This window comes from Leptonychotes weddellii, chromosome 10 (assembly GCF_054177405.1).
Source record: "Leptonychotes weddellii isolate Sample4059 chromosome 10, ASM5417740v2, whole genome shotgun sequence".
NCBI classification, from domain to species: Eukaryota; Metazoa; Chordata; class Mammalia; order Carnivora; family Phocidae; genus Leptonychotes; species Leptonychotes weddellii.
The window spans coordinates 56,842,855-56,867,410 of NC_138378.1; the positions used below are offsets into that span (position 1 = coordinate 56,842,855).

The following is a 24,556-nucleotide window of genomic DNA, read 5'->3' on the forward strand; positions in this document are numbered from 1 at the left end:
AGGACATGAATGCATGAGTCAAACGTCACCCTCTATGGGCTCATCTCCCCGTGACAAAAGAATGTGCTCAGTTCCATCATTCCAGGCTGTGTGGGAGGGTGGGGTGAGCTGGGCCAAGGGTCTGCCAGGACAGTCAGAGCTGGGATCCCTCTTGTCTGTAGGGAGAAGTGCAGTAAGTAGCCTGCTGCCCAGGGAAAGGGATGCTGTCCTGCAGAAAAGGCCACCAGGTGAGCTGTGGGATTGTATGGGAGCATGGGGGTGCTCTGACTGCGGATGGGGTGCTTTGACAATGAGGGTCTATCATGCTTTGGAATCGAGTTTAGGGAGGTGGGGGCGGGAGGAGAGACTCAATCCTTTCCCAGTGCCGTCAATAACAGGTATGATTTCAGAGATGAGGTAATAGACGGGGAGGGTACAGGGAAGGACACAGAAGAGTGCAGAGGAAGGGGGCAAAGCCTTGAGCAATTTCCCAGGGGAGCTCAGCAAAGGGCTGAACTCGCTCCCCAGAGGCGTGGGGAGTTGTGGTTGGCCCAGAATAGATCTGCTGACCTACTTCCAGGGGTCCTGGGACCCTAGAATCAAAGAGGAAGCCCTGCAGCATGTTCTAATCTGCTGGTCTGCTTTCCTTGCCTCCTCTGAGGTTCTAGCACATGCTCAAACATCCCCTCCATTTCTGCTTGTCCAGGCAACTCAGGATTAGAATTAAATGTAGGCTCTCCCTCCACCATGTGACCCCTGGCAACAGGATTCCTGGGTCCCTGGGGCAGAGGCCTCAGTGAAGGGCAGGGCCTGGCTCTGGTGGGCACTCAGCTTCCCCCAGCAGGGAAGGAGCGTGCAGAAGCAGCCCGCCCCCCTCCCCACCGCACAGCCTCTGTCTCCAGCCGCAAACAGCTCCCCTTGCACCTTGGGAGGAAGTGTTAATGAGGAGCGCTGTGGGGAAGGGTTGCTCCTTTTGGCTCACAGGGACCGAGGAGCTTACAGGAGGTACACGCCTTCTTGAGGGTAGGATAGTTAACACTAATAAAGAGTGTGTGTACTTTTGTTTTTGGTTTTGGTTTTTTTTAAGATTTTATTTTATTTTTTTAAGTAATCTCTACACCCAACGTGGGATTCGAACTCACAACCCCAAGATCAAGAGTCTCACGCTCCACTGACCAAGGCAGCCAGGCACCCCGTTTGTACCAGTCAACTAACCGGAAGTGCCCCATGCAAGCATTTCTAAAGCAAAGACCCCTGCAGGAGTGCAGGTGTCCGAATGGTGACAAGCAGCCTACCCCACAGGTCAGGGCTAGTGTTGAAGGCTAAGGTTTGCCTTTCCCATGGCTGAGGCCCGCAAGGAGGACCCAGCCCTTCCACAGTCCCTCTTTGCACCCAGGTCCAAAGCAAAGCCCCTCCCATTTGTTTCCCAGGGAGGGAAGCAAAGCAATAAACCCACAGCTGCCTTTGGGAGGTAACCAAGGCCTGACTGAAGGGAGTTGGGGGCGGGGGGCAGTCCTGCTGGAGCTCAGGCTCCGACCGTCTTGCAGGATTTTCTTGTCAAGCACCATCCCTGGACTATAGTCCTGGCACCCTTCCCTTGGTCCCCATCTCACATACTTGCCTCTTGCTATGGCACCATCTATGTCGAAGAGGAAAAAGACTCTGGACGCCTCCATCTAGGAACCAGAGCCAGGCCAGGAAAGAATGCAACAACCGTAGATGTTTGTTCAGAACCTACTATGTGTGCTGCGCACGCCCAAGATCAGCACTAAAATAACAAGGCAGCAGGAAATGCAAGAAGGAAGAATCAAAACACTGTCCCACTGTCCCTACTCGCAAGGAGCGATGTTTAAAAAAGATGGGCTGAGTAGAAAAAGCAGCTAGCAGTAAATAAAGGTGGTGCATGAAGAGTCCTCACTGGGGACTGTAGAGTCCTTGTAACCAGGGACTGTGGGAGGGCAGGGCTCCCTTAGCCACGAGCTTTTGTTTTGCTGAGGGGACATTATGATGGAGGAGACTGGAGCCCAGGTGTTGAGAGGCTGAGGAGGAGAAGTTTGAGGAGAAAGAGAAAGTATCTGGCAGCTCAGGGCAAAAGAAAAGTTTGGAAAAACAGAGAGATGTTTAAATGGAACTTAGGGAGGGGCGCCTGGGTGGTTCAGTGGGCTAAGCGTCTGCCTTCTGCTCAGGTCAGGATCCCAGGGCTCTGGGGTGGGAGCCTCCTGTGGGCTCTCCGCTCAGCAGGGAGCCTGTTCTCCCTCTCCCCCTGCCTTCCCCCCACCACTTGTGCTGGCTCTCTCAAATAAATAAATAAGATCTTTAAAAAAATAAAATAAAATACAATAAAAGAGGCTTAGGGTAATTGGGCCCCACAGGCACTCTGTAAAGCTCTCCTCAACTTCCCGTAAAAACCTTCATAAAATCTACCTGTCAGCTGTTTTGGAGACGAATTAATGTCAGGGGCCCCAGTAATGAATTGAGGGCAGCTCAGAAGGCCAGAACTGGGGCAAGCCAAGGGGCTTCAGATACTCCTGGATTACAGCAGGAAGTGGGGTCTGGCTTCCCAGGAAGAGAGGCAGCTGAGGGCTCAGGCAGCTGCGGAGGGAAGGCTTTGCTGGGCCTGGAATGAGAGAAGGGGGGAAGATTCTGAGGGGAAGCACACTGTCATAAGAAAAAACTGTAAGATGAAGCAAAACTGACAGAAAACCTCAAGCCTGGATGAGGGAAAGAATTTTCTTTCTTTGTCTTTGTCTTTTCTTTCTTTCTTTGTCCCCAGGGCAGGGGAGGGGGGTAAGACATAACTCACTAATTCTAGTCTCTTCCAGCCTGTGTGTTAAAGAATCCGACCTATCTCACAAAAGAGCTGCATCGATTATTTACCGTCTCCCACTTGGGCTGGTAAATAAGCCCCAACAGGGCTCCTGCCTCCAACCTCTCTGTCCCTCCAATGTGTTTTCCACACACAGTGACACCAGCCTAATCTTTTAAAAGTCCAGCTCTCATAGTTTCACTCTTACTTAAAGTCCTTCAATGAGCCCTCATCACCCACGCAGCAGAATTAGCCTAACTCCAGAGCAAGGCCCACTGCACCTCATAATCCGTCTCTGTCCGTCTTTCCAGTTTCATCTGTAGTCACGTCCCCCACATCCCTCATACTCCATCACAATGAACTATGCGCAGTTCCTCTAACACAACTTGCTTTTTCACACCTCAGGGACTTTGCATATGCTTCCCCCACCTCCTTTGCCTAAAGCAGCCAGCACCCCAGAAGCCTTCTGTGACCTTCTCTTCCTGTACCGTATTCTCACAGTACCTCTTATACAGCTCTAGGCGGGCACCTGCACCTTGTATCATTACCATTACATGAGCCTCACCTGTTTATGTGTCAATAACTAAAGGACAGGACCCGACTGTATTCTTTGCAGCCCAGCAGCTAGCAAAGGGCCTCGCTCATTACTGGCATTCAGAAAATGTTCAGTAAATGACTGGACTCACAGCTCAAAAAGACCCACACAGAAGACACCCTTTGCAGAGATTGTCTAGCTGGCACGGATCCCCTTTCTCTGAGATGTCAGCTGGACCGAAGGTGAACATCTGACCTGAGCTGGGCCAGATGGACTCCTTCTCAGGAAAGTGGAATTGTAAGAGAAGAAGTTCGTGTCTGGAACTATACCATGTAAACCTTAGAACGTAAATTTATGAGGCATGTATACTCTACCGTTGAAACTGTGCAGTAGAGAAAGTGACTCCTAAAAGAAAGATGAAGAAGCCAGGTAGAGGATTTCAGATGGCTTTCGGAGTCCCAGGCCCAGCCCTCTCCTGAGACCATAAGAGATTCCTATACCCAGGCTTTGTGAGACACCCTGATTTCTAATAACCTGTCTCCTACTTTGTGTTTGGGCTTTACAACATTTCTGTTCCTGACCACGTAAGCCAAACTTTGTCCTTGGCAGAGCGGCGTGGGGTTTCTTTTCTTCAAAAAACCTTTATTTTAATACATAAACCACACTTGGCCATAGATTAGACTGTAAATCAGCATACACATGCAGAACTAGCAACCTATAATTTACAGGGCCCAATGCGAAAAGAAAATGTGGGAATCCTTTGTTCAAAAAGTACAGTGAAAAGTCCTAAAAGATAAAGCTTTTTCCTTTCTTCTGCAGCCTCTCTTTTGACTTGTCATTGTATTTATTTGCTATTTAATGGCTAAGTAAATAAAAATTAAAATTTTAAATCATTAACATGAATTTTACCATTTATCTTTATATTGTGAAATACCCATATGGAGAATCACCAAAATTACACAATCTGTATTTCTTGGCTTCTCTTGGAAGATGTCTCAAACTGGCCAAAGAAATGAGCATAAGTCCCCCTAGGCACTGAGCTGTCTGAGGGACTGGGATACTTTCCTCATAAGGTCCTGATGTTCCCAACCTGAGACTCAGGCCCAGCAAGCTTGACAATAGCTGGGTCCTACTTCCCACCAGCCCCCACATCTATGTGCTATGCCCTGGCTGGGGTCAGGGAAGTCAAGCCAAATAGCTCCCATTCCAGTAGACCAGCTGAACCCACTCATAGCAGACAGGCGAATCCCAGGGTCTTTAAACCTCCACACCAGGATGTGCTCAGTATGTGGTAGGCAAGAAACTCACCCTCACCAAGTCACTTGCTGAATGTGCCATGGAGCTGCCATTCTTGGACAGAGAATGTCCAGCTCTAAGACTCTGCAGAGCATGCACACATCCCTGACCCTCCCTGCAGGCACACCCAGACCTCACCAAAGGCAGAAAGCAGCAATGTTGACTGGGTGAGGGAGGGGAAGGCTGGGTCTCAAGGCACCAGTAAGCTGGGAAATGAATGGCCAAGAATCCATCCCAGGGAGGAGGGTAGGCTTTGGTATTTGGTACCTTGCATGAGCTAAGGCTCCAAGCGCCTGGCATATGCTCCAAAGTCCCAGCATTCTTCACTTATAAAACACATTTTCAAAGATAAAACTCAGAATTTCAAGTCATTGCTGTAGAGCATTAAACCCCAAGCGTTGGGCTCTTTTGCGCATGGAACCCTATGTGACTATTCTGGTCACATGCCCATGAAGTTGGCCCTATACACACACAAAAAAGATCGCTAAACTTCATTAAATAACATAAATACAGAAAGCTGAAGCAAAAGAAGGAAAACACACTTCAAATAATATTAAAGAATTTTAGAGTACTCAAACCCACAAACCACTGATATCCTTCACATCTCAACTGAAGGACAAGCTAAAGAGCAGATGTCTTTACTCCCTTCAACCTAGACTATTGAACTGACCAGAAGACGCAGCACGTATGGATAAACCAGAATTGGATTTCTAAGCATTTCCAAGTTTCATTGCAAAATATAATGCCTTTAGCTATTAAAAGGGTATTTCATGTAAGAAGATAGAATCCTATCAAAGCAACAAAGAAGAGGAAACATGACTAGTTTCCTTTGCCCTAATAACGTATGCTTTTAATGGCTTAGCACTTCAACATGAGCTTCATTTGGCAGAGGCTTATACGAAAAACTTTCTGTTGGCATTGGCTCCAAACAAGGCTTTTCGTATTTCAGGCATCTTTTGTTGGGCTAAGAGATCCAGTCGACTTTCTAGGGTATTGGAAACCTTTATTCTCTGATTGCCACTGTAGACCTCCACACCTCCAGCTGCATGCATAGCCAGGTGCACCTCTTGATCAACTTGGACATCCACACATTTTTGGGAGACTATCATGTACTCGGGGATGGCTTTTTGCACTGCAGCCTCCACCAGGAGGATGTCCTGTGGCCTGCAGCGTACGATTACCACGGGCTCCAGCAGTCGGAGCAGACCCTGAAGCACTAGTTTATCCAGCAGCCCCTGGTAGATTTCTGGGTCTGCCACAACCCTGCTGAGTCTCAGCTTTGCATCATTCAGCAACTCTGAGACAAGGTCATCTCGGGCTCTCAGGACTTTCAGCCTTGCCTGATTCCTCATGGTGGACATCTGGATTTTCTTCTGCTGTTCTATCTGCTTCTCCTTCTTCTCATAATACTCCATAATCTTCAGTCGTTGGGTTTGCACAAGGCGTCCTTTCTCAATATTGAACTCTTCCTCAGACTTGGCATCTATTTCTTCTGCCTTCTCATTGGCTTCCTGCTCAATGAAAGCCATCATGTGCTTAATCTGCTTCTGCACATCGACATCACTCAGGGCCATGGTTGCTCCTGGAAAGGGAGGTAGAGAGAAAACTTGCAGGCCTGCTGGTTCCTTTGATCTAGGGCAGAGTTTCAGGAATGACTCCAGAATTCCACTTCCTCAACTATGGAGTGCAGAAGAGAAGGAAGGAGAGTCAGAGTCTAAAAGGAAGGATCATGGAGACCATCTATTCACTGCTCATCTCACAGATGAGGAAACTGAGACCCAGAAAGGAAAATAAACCTATCCCAGGTCATACCCTATAAGAACAGAGATGTGAACCCGGGCTCTCAGAGTTCTACCTTTACTACATTCACCACTTTTTTGTCATTAAATAATAAAAAAAATTAGGGTAGGCTTAGTCCAGAAGTTTTTTAGACAGTGATGGCTTAAGACTCATATAGCAAATTGAAGGGATAAAATGCCGAATTAATACAGAAATAGGAAGTATAGGCCCATTTGGGGTTGGAGAGGGCTGGGGAGAATTCCAAGAAACTCATGGTCAGACAGGAGACAATCCAGGAAGGCTGCCTGGAGGCAGAAAGGGTTCAAGATCCCTCAAATAATACAGAGGCAGAATACTGGTAGACAGATGGTGGCATCTCAGAGAGAAGTGGGAAGTGGGAGGGGTTGAAGGTAGTCTTTTCATTGGAAGTGTTTTCCAAACCTAGAAGTACATCTAAATCACCTAGGGAAACTTTCAGAAACACAGATTTCCAGGCTCCACTACGGACTACTGAATTAGAATCTCTGCCAATAGGGTCTGAGAATCCATATCTTAAAAAGCCTCCCTGGGATGCTTAATGAACTCAGGAAAATGATGCATGAATAAAATAAGACTAGCAGCAGCAGCAAAGAGAAAATATTTTAAAAGAACCAAATTTTGGAGCTAAAGAATATAACCAAATTGAAAAACTCACTATAGGAGTTCAACAACAAACTTAATTTGGAGAAGAATGAACCAGCAAATTCAAAGACAGTTCCTTTGAAATTATCCAGCCAGAGGGCGCCTGGGTGGCTCAGTTGGTTGGGCGACTGCCTTTGGCTCGGGTCATGATCCTGGAGTCCCGGGATCAAGTCCCGCATCGGGCTCCCTGCTCGGCAGGGAGTCTGCTTCTCCCTCTGGCCCTCCCCCCTCTCATGTGCTCTCTCTCATTCTCTCTCTCTCTCAAATAAATAAATAAAATCTTTAAAAAAAAAAAAAAAGAAATTATCCAGCCAGAGATACACATTTAAAACAAAAAAAAGTTAAGAAAACCTAGGGACATATGGGATATCATTAAGTGAATTAATATATGCAATATGGGAGTTCCAGTGACAGAAAGCATATTTGAAAAATAATGGCCAGGGGCGCCTGGGTGGCTCAGTCGGTTAAGCGACTGCCTTCGGCTCAGGTCATGATCCCAGGGTCCTGGGATCGAGTCCCACATCAGGCTCCCCGCTCTGCAGGGAGCCTGCTTCTCCCTCTCCCACTCCCCCTGCTTGTGTTCCCTCTCTCGCTGTATCTCTCTCTGTCAAATAAATAAATAAAATCTTAAAAAAAAAAAAATAAATAATGGCCAAACACTCCCCAAGTCTGAGCAAGGAAATGGACATCCAGGTTCACAAACGAAAATGAGAAAGGAATCAAGTCATGTCAATAAAACCAGTCAACAAAATACAAAGTAAGGCAGCAAGAGAGGAAGAGGGGCAAAAAAGCTACAAGACATACAGCAAACAGTTAACAAAATGGCAACATCATGTTCTTCCCTATCAGTAATTACTTTAAATGCAAATGGATTAAACCCCCTAGAGTGGCTGAATAGATACATTTTTTTTTAAAGACTCAAGTATATGCTGTCTACAAGATACTCACTTTAGATTTAAGGACACACATAGGCTGAAAGTGAAAGGATGGAAAAAGATATTCTGTGCCAATGGTAACCAAAAGAGAGCAGGAGTGGTCATACTTATGTCATACAAAATAGACTGTAAGTCAAAAACTGTCACAAGGGAAAAAAAAAGACATATAATGATGAAAGTTCAATTAATCAGAAAGATATAATAATTATAAATATGTATATGCACCCAATATCAGAGCACCCAAATATAGGAAGCAAATGTCAGAACTGAAGGGAGTAATAGACAGCAATGCAATAATATTAGGAGATTTTAATATCCCATTTCAATAATGCATAGAATATCCAGACAGATCAACAAGGAAACACAGGTGCTTGAAAAAATTATAGAACAAATGGACTTAACAAATATAGAACCTATCCAGAACAGTCGACCCAACAGCAGCAGAATACACATTCTTCTCAAGCGCACGTGGAACATTTTCCAGCATAGGTCACATTAGGTCATGAAACAAGTCTTAACAAATTTAAGAAGATTGAAATCATACCAAGTATCTTTTCTGATCACAATGGAATGAAACTGGAAATCAATAGCAGAAGGAAAATGAAAATTCACAAATATGTGGAAATTAAACAACACACTCTTGAATAAACAATGGGTCAAAGAAGAAATCAGAAGAGAAATTAGACAATATCTTGAGCCAAACAAAAATGAGAACACAACATATCGAAACTTATGGTATGCAGCAATAGCAGTACTAAGAGGGAAGTTTATAGCAGCCAATGCCTACATTAAAAAAAGAAGAAAGATCTCAAACAATCTAACTCTACACTTCAAGGATCTAGAAAAAGAAGAATAAACTAAGCCCAGAATTAGCAAAATAAAGGAAATAATAAAGATTAGTGGGACTCCTGGGTGGCTCAGTCAGATGAGTGTCTGACTCTTGATTTCAGCTTGGGTCGTGATCTCGGGTTTGTGGGATTGAGCCCTGAGTCAGACTCCACACTGGGCATGGAACCTACTTGGGATTCTCTCTCTCCCTCTCCCTCTACCTTTCCCACTTGCTCTAAATAAATAAATAAATATTTTAAAAAAAATAAAGATTAGAGCAGAAATAAATGAAACAAAAATGGGAAAAAGGCAATAATACTAAAACTTGGTTTTTGAAAAGATAAAATTGGCAAACCTTTAGCTAGACTTAAAAAAAAGACTCAAATAAAATCAGAAACGAAAAATGAGTACTACTGCAGCCACGAAAATAAAAAAGGACTATAAAAGACTATCATAAACAGTTACCTACTGACAAATTGAAAAACCCAGAAGAAATAAAGTCCTAGAAACATACAACCCACCAAGACTGAATTATGAAGAAACTGGAAATCTGAACATTTCTATAACTGGTGAGGAGATCAAATCAGTAATCAAAAGCTTTCCAATAAACAAAAGCCCAGGACCAGATGGCTTCATTGGAGAATTCTACCAAAAATTTAAAGATTAATGCTAATCTTTCTCAAACTCTTCCAAAAAATTGAAGAATGGGAAACACTTCCAAAGTCATTTCATGAGGCTGGCATTATACCAAATGTGAAAGACACTGCAAGAAAAGATGACCACAGGCCAATATTCCTAATGAACATAGGTGCAAAATCCTCAACAAATACTAGCAAACCCAATTCAACAGCACATAGAAAGAATCTTACACCATAGCCAAGTGGTATTTATCCCTGTGTTGCAAGGATGGTTCAACATACAAAAATCTATCAATGTGATACAGCACATTAACAGAATGAAGGATCAAATCACATGATCATTTCAATAGATGCAGAAAAGCATTTAACAAAATTCAACATGCTTTAATGATAAAAACACTCAAAAAACTAGGAATAGAAGGAAATTACCTCAATATAAGACAGGCCAGGACACCTGGGTGGCTCAGTCGGTGAAGTGTCTGCCTTCAGCTCAAGTCATGATCCCAGGGTCCTGGGATCGAGTCCCTCATGGGGCTCCCAGCTCAGCGGGGGGCCTGCTTCTTCCTCTCCCTCTGCCTGCCGCTCTGCCTACTTGTGCTCTCTCTATATATCTCTCTGTCAAATAAATAAATAAAATCTTAAAAAAAAAAAAAAAAAGACAGGCCATATATGAAAAGCCCACAGCTAACATCATACTCGACAGTGAAAAACAGAAAAATCTAAGTCTTTCCTCTAAGAAAGATCTAAGTCTTTCTTCTAAGATCAGGAACAAAACAAGGATGCCCACTCTTGCCACTTGTATTCAACATATTATTGGCAGTCTTAGCTATAGCAATTAGACAAGAGAAAGAAAGAAAAGGTTTCCAAATCAGAAAAAAAGAGGTAAAATTATCTCATATCTTACATCTTATATCTAGAAAACCCTAATGATTCTACAAAAAAAAAAAAAAAGCAGTTGGAACTAATAAAAAAATTCAGCAAGTTTGCAGGATGTTAAATCAACATACAAAAATCAGTTGTGTTTCTGACTAATAATGAGTAATGCAAAAAGGAAATTAAGAAAACAATCCTATTCGATATAATGCTAAGTGAAATAAGTCAGTTCGAGAAAGACAAATACCATATGATTTCACTCATATGTGGAATTTAAGAAAGAAAACAAGGGAATAAACAAAGAAACAAGAGACAAAACAACCAGACTCTTAAATACAGAGAACAAAGTGGTTGTTGCCAGAGGAGAGGTTGGTGGGGGGATGGGTGAAATAGATAAAGGGAACTGAGAGTAATGAGCACTGAGAAATGTATAGAATTGTTAAATCATTATATTGTACAACTGAAATTAATATAACACTGTGTTAATTATACTTGAAGAAAAAAATTAAGTGAGTTGATTATGTAAAGTGCTTAGAACAATGCCTTGGCACACAGTAAGTGTTGATATTATTTGTATTACTAAAAAAAGAAGAGGAAGAAAAGAAAACAATCATATTTATAATATCATCAAAAAGAAAAAAATACTAGGAGTAAACTTAAACAAGGATGCTAAATGCTTGTACACTAAAAGCTACAAAACACTGCTGGAGGAAACTAAATAAGACGCAAATAAATGGAAAGACATGCTACTTTCATAGATTGGAAGAATTAATATCAAGATGTTCATATTAACCGAAGCAATCTACAAATTCAGTTCAGTCTCTATCAAAGTCCCAACAGCATTTTTTGAAGAAATAGAAACAACAATTCTAAAATTCATATGGAACCACAAAGGACCCTGAATAGCCAAAATGATCTTGAAAGAGAACAAAGCCAAAGGCCTCACACTCATGACTTCAAAACATATTACAAACCTATGGTAATTAAAACAGAACGGTAGTGGCATAAAGACAGAAATATAGACCAATGGAGCAGAATAGAGAGCCTGGAAATAAACCCACACATATATCATAACATGATCTTTGACAAAAGGGCCAAGACTACACACTGGGGAAAGGACAGTCTTTTCAACAAATGGTGCTGGAGAAACTGGATACTTGCAAGCAAAAGAATAAAACTGGACCTTTATCTTCTATCATACACAAAAACCAACTCAAAATGGATTAAAGACTTACACATAAGACCTGAAACCCATAAAACTCCCAGAAGAAAACATAGGGTAAAATCTTCATAATAGTGGTCTTGGCAATGATTTCTTGGCATGACAAGAAGCTCAGGCAATAAAAGCAAAATAGACAAACGGGACCACATCAGACTCAAAATCTGCACAGCTTAGGAAATACAGTGATGAGGCACCCTATAGAATGGGAGAAAATTTTGCAAACCATATATCTGATAAGGGGTTAATATCTAAAATATACAAGAAACTCCTACAACTCAATAGCAAAGAAAAAAGAAAAAAATTTTAATGGGCAAGGGATTAGACATTTCTCCAAGGAAGACATACAAATTCCCAGAAAGCATGTGAAAAAAATGCTCAACATCACTAAAATCACGGATCTGCAAATAAAAGCCAAAATGAGATAATACCTTACACCTGTTAGGATGGCCATTGTCAAAAAACCAAAAAACAAACAACAACAACAACAACAACAAAACAAGTGTCGGCAAGGATATGGAGAGATTGAAACCTTTGTGCGCTATTGCTGGGAATGTAAAATGGTGTAGCACGTATGGAAAATAGCACGGAGATTCCTCAAACAATTAAAAATAGGACTACTGTATGATCCAGGAATCCCACTTATGGGTATTTATCCAGAAGAATTAAAATCAGGATCTTGAAGAGCTATTAGCACCTTCATGTTCACTGTAGCACTATTCACAATAGCCATGAGATGGAAACAATCTAAATGTGCTTCCATCACCAATGAATGGATAAAGAACATGTGGTATATACATAGAATGGAATATTATTCAACCTTTAAAAAAAAAAGAAAATCCTATAGATGTTGCAACGTGGATGAATCTTGAGGCTATTATGCTAAGTGAAATAAGTCAATCACAGAAGGACAAATACTGCATAATTCTATTTGCATGAGGTGTCTAAAGTAGTCAAACTCAGAAGCAGAAAGTAGAATGCTGCTTGTCCAGGACCGGGAATAGGGAAAATGGGCAACTGCTGTTTAATTGGTATAGGGTTTCAGTCATGCAGATCTAGAGATCTGTCGTGTAACAATGCAGATACAGTTAACAATACTGTACTATGCACTTAAAAATTTGTTAAGAGGGTAGATCTCATGTTATGTGTTTTTTTACCACAATAAAAAAAAAAAAGATAGAATACCATCCCAGAAAGATGCACACTACTCACCAGGTTTGGTGGTAAAACAACCCAGCATTTGTGATGAAGACCAAGATTTAGGGTTCGAAGTCTTACAAACTGTCCCAGTGTTTTAGGATGTAATTTAAAAAAAAAACTGCACTTTTGTAAACAGAGCACTACATTCTCTGCTCCTAACTAAGACAATTAAATGGTTTTTTTGTGTTTTTTTAAGTCTTCCTGGGTAACCCTGGTTGGTCACCAGCTTTGGGAGTCACTATGATTGAAAGCGGAGAGAGTGGGAGATGCAGGAAGCCCTAGGTTATGTTGTAGAGGAAAAAATGTACCCGACGAACCCTTACCCAGTGTCCTGCCAAGGGTCAGCCTTCGATCTGGCGCCGGGAGTCTGCGCACGGAATGTGGAACTTGGAACACGCACCGGAGCCTGGCACTGTTACTGTCTTCTCTCTGCAGAGAGACCCTCACCGTCTGACCAGGTGACTCAAGTCCAAAGAGCCTGGCTGTCACTGGGGAAGGCTGGCCAAGCCTGCCAAAAGGAGACCAAGAGGGATTTCCTTGGCACACAGGCCAGGCTGGGGGCTACCCTTGCATACTCGGAATGGCAATGAAGTGGGCACAAGGCAGCCTTCAGCTCTGGGGTGGGCTCGCTTTCTCCAAGCCCTCAGAAACAGATCTGTGTATGAACTCAGGCAGCCAGCTTGTTAATTGACTAATGAAAAACACAGCTGTCGTGCTGGCCGATCATGACCTTCTTTCCCTGTACGTGGGTTGCACGGGAAGCCAAATTCAAAGGTTGTTTCATAAGAAACCAGAGCAAGCAAAATTTGCCGGATGCTCTTCAAGAGTGCCACACCCAACACAGGGGCTGCTCGGCTCCTGTCTGGTCGGTGAAGAAAACCTCCTTCCCAAGACCAAGCAGGGCTTATGTGAGCATCGCCGGCTTCCATGACGTGGGTGCTGGAGTCAGACTTCTGGAATCAGATCCCAATTCTGCATTGACCATTTCCATGACTTTGGAAAGCAGCTTACACCTCAAAAGCCTCGGGGCTCTCATCTTGCAGGCCTACCCGTAGCATCCACGTGGTGGGATCATCATGAGGATCAGATGGAAGAGCGAATGTTCAGCATCATGCCATCTACAGCGTTCCTCCTCGTGCCTGCTGGTGGTGGTTCTCCTTCCTACTACTATTATTACCAGCTCTTCTCTGCTCTAGCCTGTATGCCCGTCGCAGTCACTCTTTGTGTGTATAGAGTACTTATGACTGATTTGATTTCCACTCCCAAAGTGAGTGGAAACACACCCGAGTCTTGCCTCCTGGTATGAAACTTCGTAGCCCTGCCCGGAGCTTGGGAACCTCCCCACACTCTGTGGCCCCCTTACCCACGGTCTCAGGTGACCAGCCACATCCTTGGCCATGGCGGGTGAAGTCCCAAATTCCAGGGCGCTTGGGCGGGGGGTGGTGGGCTGAGACGTCATCTCACAGACTGGCACTCAGGGCCATCCCTGAACCTGATGTCCTGAGTTCCCACCTCCTCCTGCACTCCCACCTCAAAAGAGCTTGTCAGCGCTGGACCTGACAGCAGCTGCAGGGTGGGGCCGGGCTAAAGTCAGGGACTGAGCAAGCGTCTCTGCTGGAATGCTGGTGTCGTGTAATGTGTCTGGCAGGTAGAACTTCCAGTCTGTCTGGGATAGGGATTAGGAGCCCACATGGTCCTGTGGCTTGAGCAAAAGAACAAAACAAACCAAGAAATGTGAAACGCACATGTATGCTCTTGCTGAGGACACGGACCCCTCCATGCCAATGGGGCAGCCTTCCACTGGAATGGCACCCACCTTGCCCATGCTTGGGGCTGGGGGCATCATCCAGGGCTCTCCAAGCCAGTCCTATTCTTGTGAACTATTCAGCACCAGGGTCCCTGCATTGTCTGCCCCCCCACCCCACCCCCAACACATCAGGCTCAGTCCCACCCAACAGCTTTTTTGGATCACGCCATTCTCTTGGCTAAAAAGCCCTCCTCTGCTTCTCTCTGCTTACCTAAATCCCACTGTATCTTCGAGGCCCAGTTTGAGCCCCACCACCTCCTTGACCTCTGGACTCCTCAAAATAAGACAGCATGGCCTATTTTCTAGATATAATTCAGAGCTGGAGTCCATGTCTTTTGTTGCTCCAGGTATTTTGCTTCCTCTAGGAAATTCCTTGAGGACAAGGAGCTCCTTCCCTAGCAGGGGCTGGATGGAGATAGGAACTGGTTAAACATGGATCGATTGGATTAAGGGTTTGGGAGTACAGGGCTGGAGGAGGGCGGCGGGGGGCGGGGCAGGGGAGCTTCCTTCTTTTTTCTTTTTTCTTTTTTTTTTTTCATCTTTTTTATTGTGAAATATAACACACATTCAAAAAGCATCTCAGACATAAATGTATGACTTAATGAATTGTTATGAGGCAAGTATCCTGTAACCATCAGCCAGGTCAAGCAATAGAACTGTGCTAACACCCCCCAAATCCCTCCTTATGACCTTGGGGAAGGAGATGTTTTCAAAACTGCTGCCTCGGCATCCATGGGCATAGGAGGGATCCTTCGAGGACGTGTGTACACTTGGAAATCTCTCTTCTCTGGCCCTCGCTTCTGTTGGCCTATGTGTACCCTGCAAAGTTCAGTGTCCCCAGCACCATGACAGAGAGGAGGGGAGGCAGGAGTGCCTGGTGGGCAAACTCTGTCTGTCCGTCTGGAGCTGTGCCCAGACCCTACGGCAACTGTTCTTCATTCCAGCTGGGGTTTGTAAGCAAGTCTGAGGGCAGACGTGTCTGGGTGTGGGCTTCCTACCCTAGCCAAAAGAAAGGAAGTGCCGAATGTGGGCCTCCAGACATGTAGAGATGACAGAGTGAGGGAGGAAAGGGGCTTTCCAGAGCTTGGAGCACAGGGTAATTTGCAGAGCCCAGGAAGTGGGTGAGGAAATTTAGAAGAATAATGACTCCTTTGGGGGAATTTCAAATACTAAATATGTGGGAAGGGGGCATCCCCTTTTTTTTCATTCAACAAATACGGGTTGAATACCTATTATGTGCCAGGCCCTGGAGATCGAGAAAGGCAGACGCCAGCCCTATCTCCCAAGCCCACGATGTAATAGGGAAAAGGAACAGGTAAGCAGGTCCTCACATTACAGTCTGGTGTGTTAGGAACCAGCAGTTGCCAGAAAGTTAAGTGAATGAAGGGATGCAATGCCTAAGCCCCCTTCCAAGATCATCATGCGCTCTTCTATAATGTATCGCCCTTCGGACAGGTAAACTGGCGTAGTGGGTGGTTTGAGACATACCATCAGTGACAACAGATACCTCACTTTGGAGGCAGGTGCCCTGGACAAGATAGCGAGTTGGTAGAATTCATTAAGGAGAATTTATCCAAGTAGACAAGAATTGCTCAAGTCTTCATGGACATCCTATTCTAAGCAACGCCTTCGAGTTTCCAGAGAGGACCTTGGCTCAGAAACGTAGAGAGGTGCCTGGCACCCAAAATGGCTTGGGATGGCAGCCAGGAAAAGAAGCAGGCTGCAGCTTCAGCTGAAGGAGCAGTCTGGCGAGCAAGGGCTCATCCAGGAGGGAGCGGTCAAGACGGGCACGAAGGGTGGCCCATTTCGATGGACGGAAAGAGTGAGCTAGTCCAGAGAGGGAGAATGCTGTGGGCAAAGGCACAATGGTGGGCATGTGCAGGAGGACTGGTTTGGGCAGAAGCAGACAGGCCCATGGTGGCAGTGGGAGTGAGCCATGTCCAGAAAGAAGGTTGGCGTTCAGCTGGGGAAGGTGTGAAATGTCATGACTGAGAGATGGAGTACTGGGTAAAGGAGACTCATCAAAGGCTTCTGAGCAGAGCTGTAACTTGGCCAAACCTGGATTTAGGAAGGTTAGCCTGGTGGTGACAGAGGCAGGAGAGTCTGGCTGTAAGCCAAACGCCGGGTCGATACTGCACGGATGAGCACCTCGACAAGAACACAGGAAGGGAGGTCTGGGATGGGAGGAGATGAGGCAGAAGAGCTGGCAGCTTTGATGGCGCAGGGGCTGGCCCCTAGAGGCACCCACTGCAGCTCCGTGCACAGGGCCCAGCCGCTCAGCTCAGGGTAAAGATGCGGGAGAGGGGCCATTCTACCTGCAGCTCCCTCTGAAGCAAGCTGGGGGGGGGGGGGGCGGAGAAAGCAATAGCCAGAGAGTTCATTTCATCAGAAAATAAAAGGAGACACCCAGAGAGAAAATCAGAAGTGGCCATAAAGCTTTAGCTCTGCTTCAGTGGCTGGGGAGTGATGGGCCACATACAGTTTTATCCAGGAATTCCATCCCAGTGGCAAAGCAGGCTTTGGTTGGGGCCAGAGAAAGCGAATGCCAATAGGAGCCCGGCAGGTCATACGAACGAGAGAACCAGGCAGGGTCAGAAACGTTCCTCCCCAAACACTTCACATTACGAATTCACAGCTTAATTTCTCCTTTTCAAACATCTGCAGGAAGGTTTCTTAAAAGCAGCCAGCTTCTCCCCAAGAGGAATCTGCTTCAAAGTTGCATAGCTAAAAGGTTTTCAGTGATGGTTTCCCCCCAAAAGAGAAGCCCTTCCGTTCTACCTCTGGCTAAAGGGCCCCTGTCACCCTTCCTTCCTAGAACCATACTCCTTGAGCTGCCTGTGGGGAGGCGGGCACAAGATAGCAGTCTTTGCCCCCGAAAGCCTCCCGAGGGGCTGAGGGTGAGTATCAGGTCAGCGAGAAGCCCAGGGGCACAAACACTTGGAGGGAGCTGGCTGACCAAGCCTCCAGCCTGTGAACTATGGTCAAGGACAGTCTCAAGAGAGTGCAGATGCTCTGCTTGCTCAGAAACACACAGGAACAATGTTTGCTACAGTCCTCAGCTCAGGGGACACATTCAGATGGCAAGCGCTGCTTTAATATTGATTTAAGTCTCACTGTTACAGGTCCTGACTGGCCTCGGCTCTGCTGCGAGACATAGCTCAAGCCCTGACCCAGGGAAGGGTGTGGCTTGCAAGGAAGAGAACGTATCCATCCAACTCTGTCCCTCACCATGCACAGAGACTTCCACGATGACCCTGTTGGAGAAAGTACTATTTCGGAACCCTCCCCCATACTCATCTTAACCCTTCCCACAAGCAGTAGAGTGACAATAATTATTTGTCGGACCCACGGATGAATGATGGGTGATGAGGACATTGTCTCCCCTACAGATTGTCACAACCACAGGATTTGCAACCCTCTTTCAAACAAAAGAGAGAGGCATGTGAAGTTGGGAAGAGGGTCTGCGGTGGCCTGCCCCAGATGGACACCTCCTTGTATCCTGTCCACATTCCTAGAACACAAAGCTCAATAAGAACTTTTAAAATGTAACTTGTTTAAATGAGTATGCCCAGGGTCCTCTGGTTGTGTTTCTTCTACTCAGATTGGTGACTAGAAGGCCCAGGCAGGCTCCCACAATCCTAACCCATTCTGTAATCAGGGATGACCCTCAGTATAATTAAGACTAACCAACCAGAGTGATCCAGCCTCAGTTGGAACAGGGTCTTGAAAGTCCTCTTCTCTGTCAGGCATTAACTCTTTTAGATGTTGAATCAGAAAGTCAGAAGGAGCCAGGAAAAGGCCTGGAGTGATGGGGGCAAGGTGGGGGCATTCAGGGCCGGGCAGCATTTACCAACCAACATGCATTATTTCAGAACTTTACAACCTATTGGGCCAAAGGGGTGGAAGGTGAGCCCTGCCCCTATGGAAACTACTAGAAATTCCCACCCTTCACTGAAGGGCTCCGGAGCCCACAGTTTAGGACACAGCTGCTGTGTTGCATGCTCTGTTTTATTTCCTCAGTCTTTTGGTCTCTGTGTTTTGTCTGCATCGTTTCTAGTGCCATGTCTTCAGTGTGACAGGTACTTTCCTATACCATGTCCCACCTGCTGTTAAGCCCAGCCAGTGAAATTTTCATTTCAGGTATTGTAGTCTTCAACTCTAGAAGTTCAATTTGGTTCTCTCTCTCTCTATCTTCAGTTCCCTTCCTCCCCATGTTCATGTTTTCCTTTAAATCCTCGTATATAATTATAATGCCTTTTTAAGTCCTCATCTGCTAATTTCACTATCTCTGTCATTTCTGGGTTTGTTTCCATTGACTGATTCTTCGGCCAATTACATTTCCTTACTCTTTTGCATGTCTGGTAATTCTTGACATTCTGAATTTTGTGTTGTTGAATGTCTGTATTTTGTTGTTGTCCTTTAAAGAATCATGAAATTTGTTTCGGCCGGCAGTCATGATCATAGTGGGTGAACTTAGTTTTTATGAGGCTTGTTTATAAACTTTGTTGAAGGGACATCTATAGGTACTTTTATTCTAGGGCTAATTTAGCCCTTCTACTCATGGATGACTTTTCTGGAGTTTCTCTGAATTTTCTGGGCATTGAACAAGGTCTCTCCACATTGGCCGGTTGAAAGTCAATCATGTCCCAGCTGTGTGTGAGTCCTGGGAACCAGCCCATGCTCCCTGGCTGTCCCTTAGCTAGCATTGAGGGGTTTCACTGTATGTATGTGTAACTTAGTATTAGCAGCACTCTCAGAAGGATAGGTCTGGAGTCTTTGTTGCTGTCATAGTCCCTCCTCTCTGATAGTCTGCCTCTGATAGTCCCTCCTCTCTGATAGTCTGCCTCAGTAAGACTGCTCTTGTCTTTAGGTTCCCCCTCATTGGCTGCAATTCAAAAGGTACTTCCACCAGAAATTTAGGGTGACAGCAGAGCTTGTCCCATTTGTCTCTTTCTTTCAGGAATCATAGTCCTTTGCAAGGTGCTGTCCAATATCTGAAAACAGTGATATATATTTTGTGTAATTTTCCAGTTGCTTACATTCAGAAGGTATTACAAGGGCGCCTGGGTGGCTCAGTCGTTAAGCGTCTGCCTTCGGCTCAGGTCATGATAGAGGGTCCTGGGATCAAGCCCCGCATCGGGCTCCCTGCTCTGCAGGAAGCCTGCTTCTCCCTCTCCCTCTGCCTGTTGCTTGTGTTCCCTCTCTTGCTGTCTCTGTCAAATAAATAAATAAAATCTATAAAAAAAAAAAAAAGGTATTACAGGTGGAATGTGTCCCCCCTAATGCGTAATGTGATGGGGTTAGTAGGTGGGGCCTTTAGGAAGTGATTAGTCATGAGGGAAAAGCCCTCATGAGTGAGATTAGTGCCCTTATAAAAGAGGCCCAGCAGAGCTCCCTCTCCCCTTCCTCCATGTGAGGATACAACAAGAAGTCTGCAACCCAGAAGAGGGCCCTCACCCAACCGTGCTGGTAAACTGATGCCAAACTCCCAGCCCCTAGGACTATGAGAATTAAGTTTCTGTTGCTTATAACCTACCCAGTCTGTGGTGTTTGGGTATAGCAGCCTGAATGGACTAAGACAAAAGGTAGTCTGGTACCCGTTACTCGGGTATGGCAGAAATGGGAATCTCCACTCCCTCTTCATGAAGCACAGTCAATACAGTGATGTGCTCTTCCAGCCCCTTCTCAAGAGGCTGGGTTGCAAGGAACAGCAGCTGTCTGTGGCTGATTGAACAGACAAGGAACCTCAAAGGATCATGGTAGCTCACAGGATTGCGGAAGAGCCAGAGAAGCTGCTCAAGACCGTCTTTACAGGAACCGTGCCCGACACATGCCTCAGACACTACTCTGATGAGAAAAGACACTTCTGGTACCATTGCTGCCACCAAACTCTGGACAGTCAGTGTGTAGAGCTGTCGCTTCTGCACCAGGGACTTAAATATCCCAAAGGCACCACCACCACTGCCTACCCTTAGGTGCCACTTCCTGTCAGGAACTAGATTGTGTACCCACCCCCACACAGACCATGCCCTGTATTTAACTCTAGTTGCCCTAGCTCTAGAGTCTGACAAGGAAAGCAAGAGTCTGTAATCTTCAGCCTCCATAAGGGATGATCTTTTCTTCCCACCAAGACTCACGAAGGGGAAGATTCCCACAATTCAAAATGTCGTCGTGATGCTGAGTGGCTAAAACATCCACATGGAGGAACTTCCATTCGTGAGTCTTGGATGGCTTTCTGGCACTCTTAGTACCGAAGCATGAGGAATAAAATCCCTGATTTCGTTTCGGGAAGAGGGATCTGTGATCCAGGCTCCTTTGGAGCTTATGAGAGGGGGTTGCTCCCAGATCATATGAGTATTCCATACAACAACCTCGAGGGAAGCATCCTTTTCTATAGTTCAGCAACTGGTAGCAACACCATCAGTTATAATGACTTGTCTTCTGACCTCAGATTGCAGAAGAAGACAGGAATTAAGATGGCAAAATATTATTAATGGTTCTTGAGTCAAAATTCTCAGAGGCTGGGATATACTTCTGAGTCTCCGGTATGTCATGAACTAGAAAAAAGGGATCTGGCTACATTCTAGAAGTATAACAAGAAATGAAAACCAAGTGAGCCAATCTTATTGGATCTATTTATTGTTCTGATCATTAAGGACCATTGATGTTTTAAACATTTTTTTAAAATTTTTTAAAGATTTTATTTATTATTTGACAGAGAGAGACACAGTGAGAGAGGGAACACAAGCAGGGGGAGTGGGAGAGGGAGAAGCAAGCTTTTCGCTGAGCAGGGAGCCCAGTGCGGGGCTCGATCCCAGGACCTGGGATCACGACCTGAGCTGAAGGCAGACACTTAATGACTGAGCCACCCAGGCGCCCCTGGACCATTGACCTTTAAGAAATGCTACAACGTTTAAGCCATTACTAACACCTTAGCTAAAAAAAAAAACTATGCAAGTTACATCATGTCTGAGTCCTAAGAAAAAAGGGTGCTGACAGGAGGTTTTAGCGGTGGGAAAGAAAAGAAGAGTGGGTATAGCATATGGCATGATGCTATGAAGGTGGGCCAAGTAGAGTCTGGGAAGCAGGAGAGCCCTAGAGAGAGAAGAGGCTTCAATCTGAAAATACTGGGCATGTGTGGAGGAAAGAAGCACAACAGAAGACAAGAACAGCCCAGGTAAAAGGATGATAACCATTCCACCTCCTTACCAACAATTCTAAGAAAGAGGTTCAGAGGGTGGAGAAGAGTACCCACTATAGGCCAAGAATTAGGGATTCAGAGTGAGCCCAAATTTAGGTATTGACAAACCAACTCACTGAAATTTGGAGCAAATCATGATTGGACTTGGATCCTTCTCACTTTCCCCTCCCTTGAATTTTGCTTCTCCTAAAGTTCTTTATTTCTAGTATAGCTTGGGAAGGCCTAGGAACCTTGGTACATGATAATCCTGATGGAATGGAATTGCTGGTTGCCTCCCCCACGCACATCCCCCCCATACCTGCCACCCACTGTGAGGGAACCACAGAATCTGAGTGGGAGCAAAGCTCTGGCCTTGGGTGGGCCCCGATAGGCCCGATCAGGAGAGTCCCAACCCCTTGTCACAGCGATGGTTTCAGAGATGGGCAGTAGCCCAGGTGTAAGGCAACAACTGTCTGACATCCTGTTGGCCGCCATGACTGGTTCAGGGATGAATCAAGCTGATCTGATCAGAGGAAATCCAAACTTTTGTGCAATGAGTGAGTCAAGAGAAGCTCTCTCTCCTCCTGGGCAGTGTGGTGTAAAAATAGAGCCAGAGTTTTGATCAAGCCATGTCTGAAGCTCGAGTGACTTCTGGATGTTTCCACTAAAGAAGTCCATATACTTCCTTTGCCGGTGAAGCCAATTGGGTTGACTTTTCTATTTCTTGCAACCCAAAGCATCCTAGCCTAGAGACCAAATGATCTACTGGAATCCATTTTTCCATTTCTGGGGTAGATGTGAGGGGACACAAACAAAATGTCTAAAAAATGAATATATTTTAGGGCCTTACTGTCCTGGAGTTCTACTCTGAGCTTGGTTTAAGCAGTTAGTTGCAAGGTTAGGAACAGGAGATGGGAAAGTATTGAAAAGTGAGCAAGAAGCCCAATGAAGGAGTAGAGAAAATAAAAACAGGAGTTTAAAAAGCAAAAGAGAGGGAGAAGGTCAATTCAAACATAACATAGAAGCCTCAGAGTTAGCGTCCTCTTCTACATGCTGTGTTACCAAGCCCAGTGGATTCTGTCATCTACATAGCCCTGATCCCCAGGGCCTCCTCTTTATTTTCACAGCGATGCTCAGTTCAGACCTTCATGACCTCTCTCCTTCTCATGCTCTCTGCCTTCACTCTCATGCCCTCCAAATTTATCTTCTACACCACCACCAGAGTGATCTTCTCAAAAGAGAGCTCTAAACTTGTCATTTTCCTATTGAAAAACTTTGGATGCCTCCCTCCTGTGGAACGTGGGAAATAGCTGAGCTTTGAAGACAGATCATTTTGAAATCTATCTCTGCCACTTACCAGCTGTGTGGCTTTGGGCAAATTTCTTCATTTCTCTGTACATCACCAATCTCAACTATAGGCAGGATTCCTTTGGTTACCAGTGACAGAAAATGACCCCATACTCATTAGGCAAAAGGGGAGGAAAAACTCATGAGCTCAAGTGACCAACTTAAGGACAATCGTACAACAGGGTCTCAGGGATAACTAGAAGCAGAACTCACAAATAGCCTGTATTGTCTCTGCCTTTTTGAGGGGTGGTGGTAAGGGAGGATTTGTATTTCCATTTTTGTTTCTCTCTGCATTTTAGCTTTATTTTCTTGGATTGGTTATTTCATGAATGGCTGAAACATGAAACATGAATGACCAACAGCTTCCAGGCTCACATCTAGTTTAGTTAGCAAAACAGGGGAGACTCCTGTTTTGAATCCCAAATTCAAACCTTTCAGGAAGGGCTCTGACTGTCCCGTCTTGGCTCAAGCACCCACCTAGGGCTAATCAACAGGGGTCAGGGGCAGGATGTGTAAGAAGATAGCAGCTTCTATTTAAACCACATGATCACAGAGAATAAAGGAGAGAGAACATTTAGCAGAAGCAAATGGTCTGTTCTGGATAGGCAGACAACCCAAGAGATGTTCTCTACAAATTTTATCTCGTGTGGTTGTTTTGGGGGCCAAAGAAGAAGGCCCACATAGATGAGTACCAAGTACCCACACAATACCTGGGCACGATACACGGCTCTGCAAATTCTCAATTAAGTGCCCAATTGAATACAAACCAGTTTCCCTAGACCACTAATCCTCTACTCTGTCCACCCTAGATGGTTCACCAATCCCAAAAAATTGTGTGCTGTGTCTTCCTACCCTGTGCAGGGCTGTCTTTCCTAGCCATTCTTATCTTACTCCTATTGGCCTCTTAAACCCCAGGCCAGTGATCCCTTTCTGCAAATCCTTCCTCAGCAGACATACAGCTAGGTACTAACAACCTTCTCTGCACTTCCAGAAGGCTGTTCCTTAGACTCCAGTATAGCACTGACCACATTATATAGTAATTACCTGTTTGCTCATCAGCTTGTTTCCACCTCCCTTTCCAGCAACTGTGGCTTTCCAGCTCTTCATCCCGCGTCCAGGAATAAAGCCTGGCATCTAGTGGACCTCAGTAAATACTTGTGAAATGAAACACTGGATGAATCAATGAAGAGGAGGAAGAGGGAAAAGAGGGGAAGGCTAAGGATAGATTTCACTGTTCTCACACAGACCTGTGTGTGTTTTGACATGTGCAGTCACAAAGGGACAAAAGCAAGCACAGAGTCTATGGGATGCTTAGAAACAAAGTTGCCTCCTGTCCCTCCAATCCCGAAATTGGAAAACTGTTTTTTGGGGTTTTGTTTTGGTTTGGTTTTGTGTGTGTGTGTGTGTGTGTGTGTGTGTGTGTGTTTGGTTTGTTTGCTTTTGTTTTAACCAC

General features: G+C 45.2%; 1 protein-coding gene and 1 long non-coding RNA gene across 4 annotated transcripts in view; both read right to left on the reverse strand.

The window, feature by feature from the left end:
* The window catches only part of LOC145723890 (uncharacterized), a 1,084,435-nt gene that overhangs the window by 715,460 nt on the left and 344,419 nt on the right, over window positions 1–24,556 (reverse strand). The window lies entirely within an intron of this gene.
* Window positions 5,462–6,190, reverse strand: ATP6V1E2 (ATPase H+ transporting V1 subunit E2). Of its 2 annotated transcripts, XM_081832211.1 has the most exons (2): window positions 5,921–6,190; window positions 5,462–5,824 (listed from the first exon to the last, which is right to left on the reverse strand). In XM_081832211.1, the coding sequence occupies exons 1-2, from the start codon at window positions 6,188–6,190 to the stop codon at window positions 5,510–5,512; spliced, it is 585 nt and encodes a 194-aa protein (XP_081688337.1). In that variant the 3' UTR covers window positions 5,462–5,509. The 2 variants fall into 2 exon arrangements, with proteins under 2 accessions (XP_081688337.1, XP_006740666.1); XM_006740603.2 differs by having other exon boundaries at window positions 5,462–6,190.

Bases quoted from the DNA above. Each gene is read 5' to 3' on its own strand.
- ATP6V1E2 (XM_006740603.2), bottom strand. From the start codon at position 6,190: ATGGCCCTGAGTGATGTCGATGTGCAGAAGCAGATTAAGCACATGATG.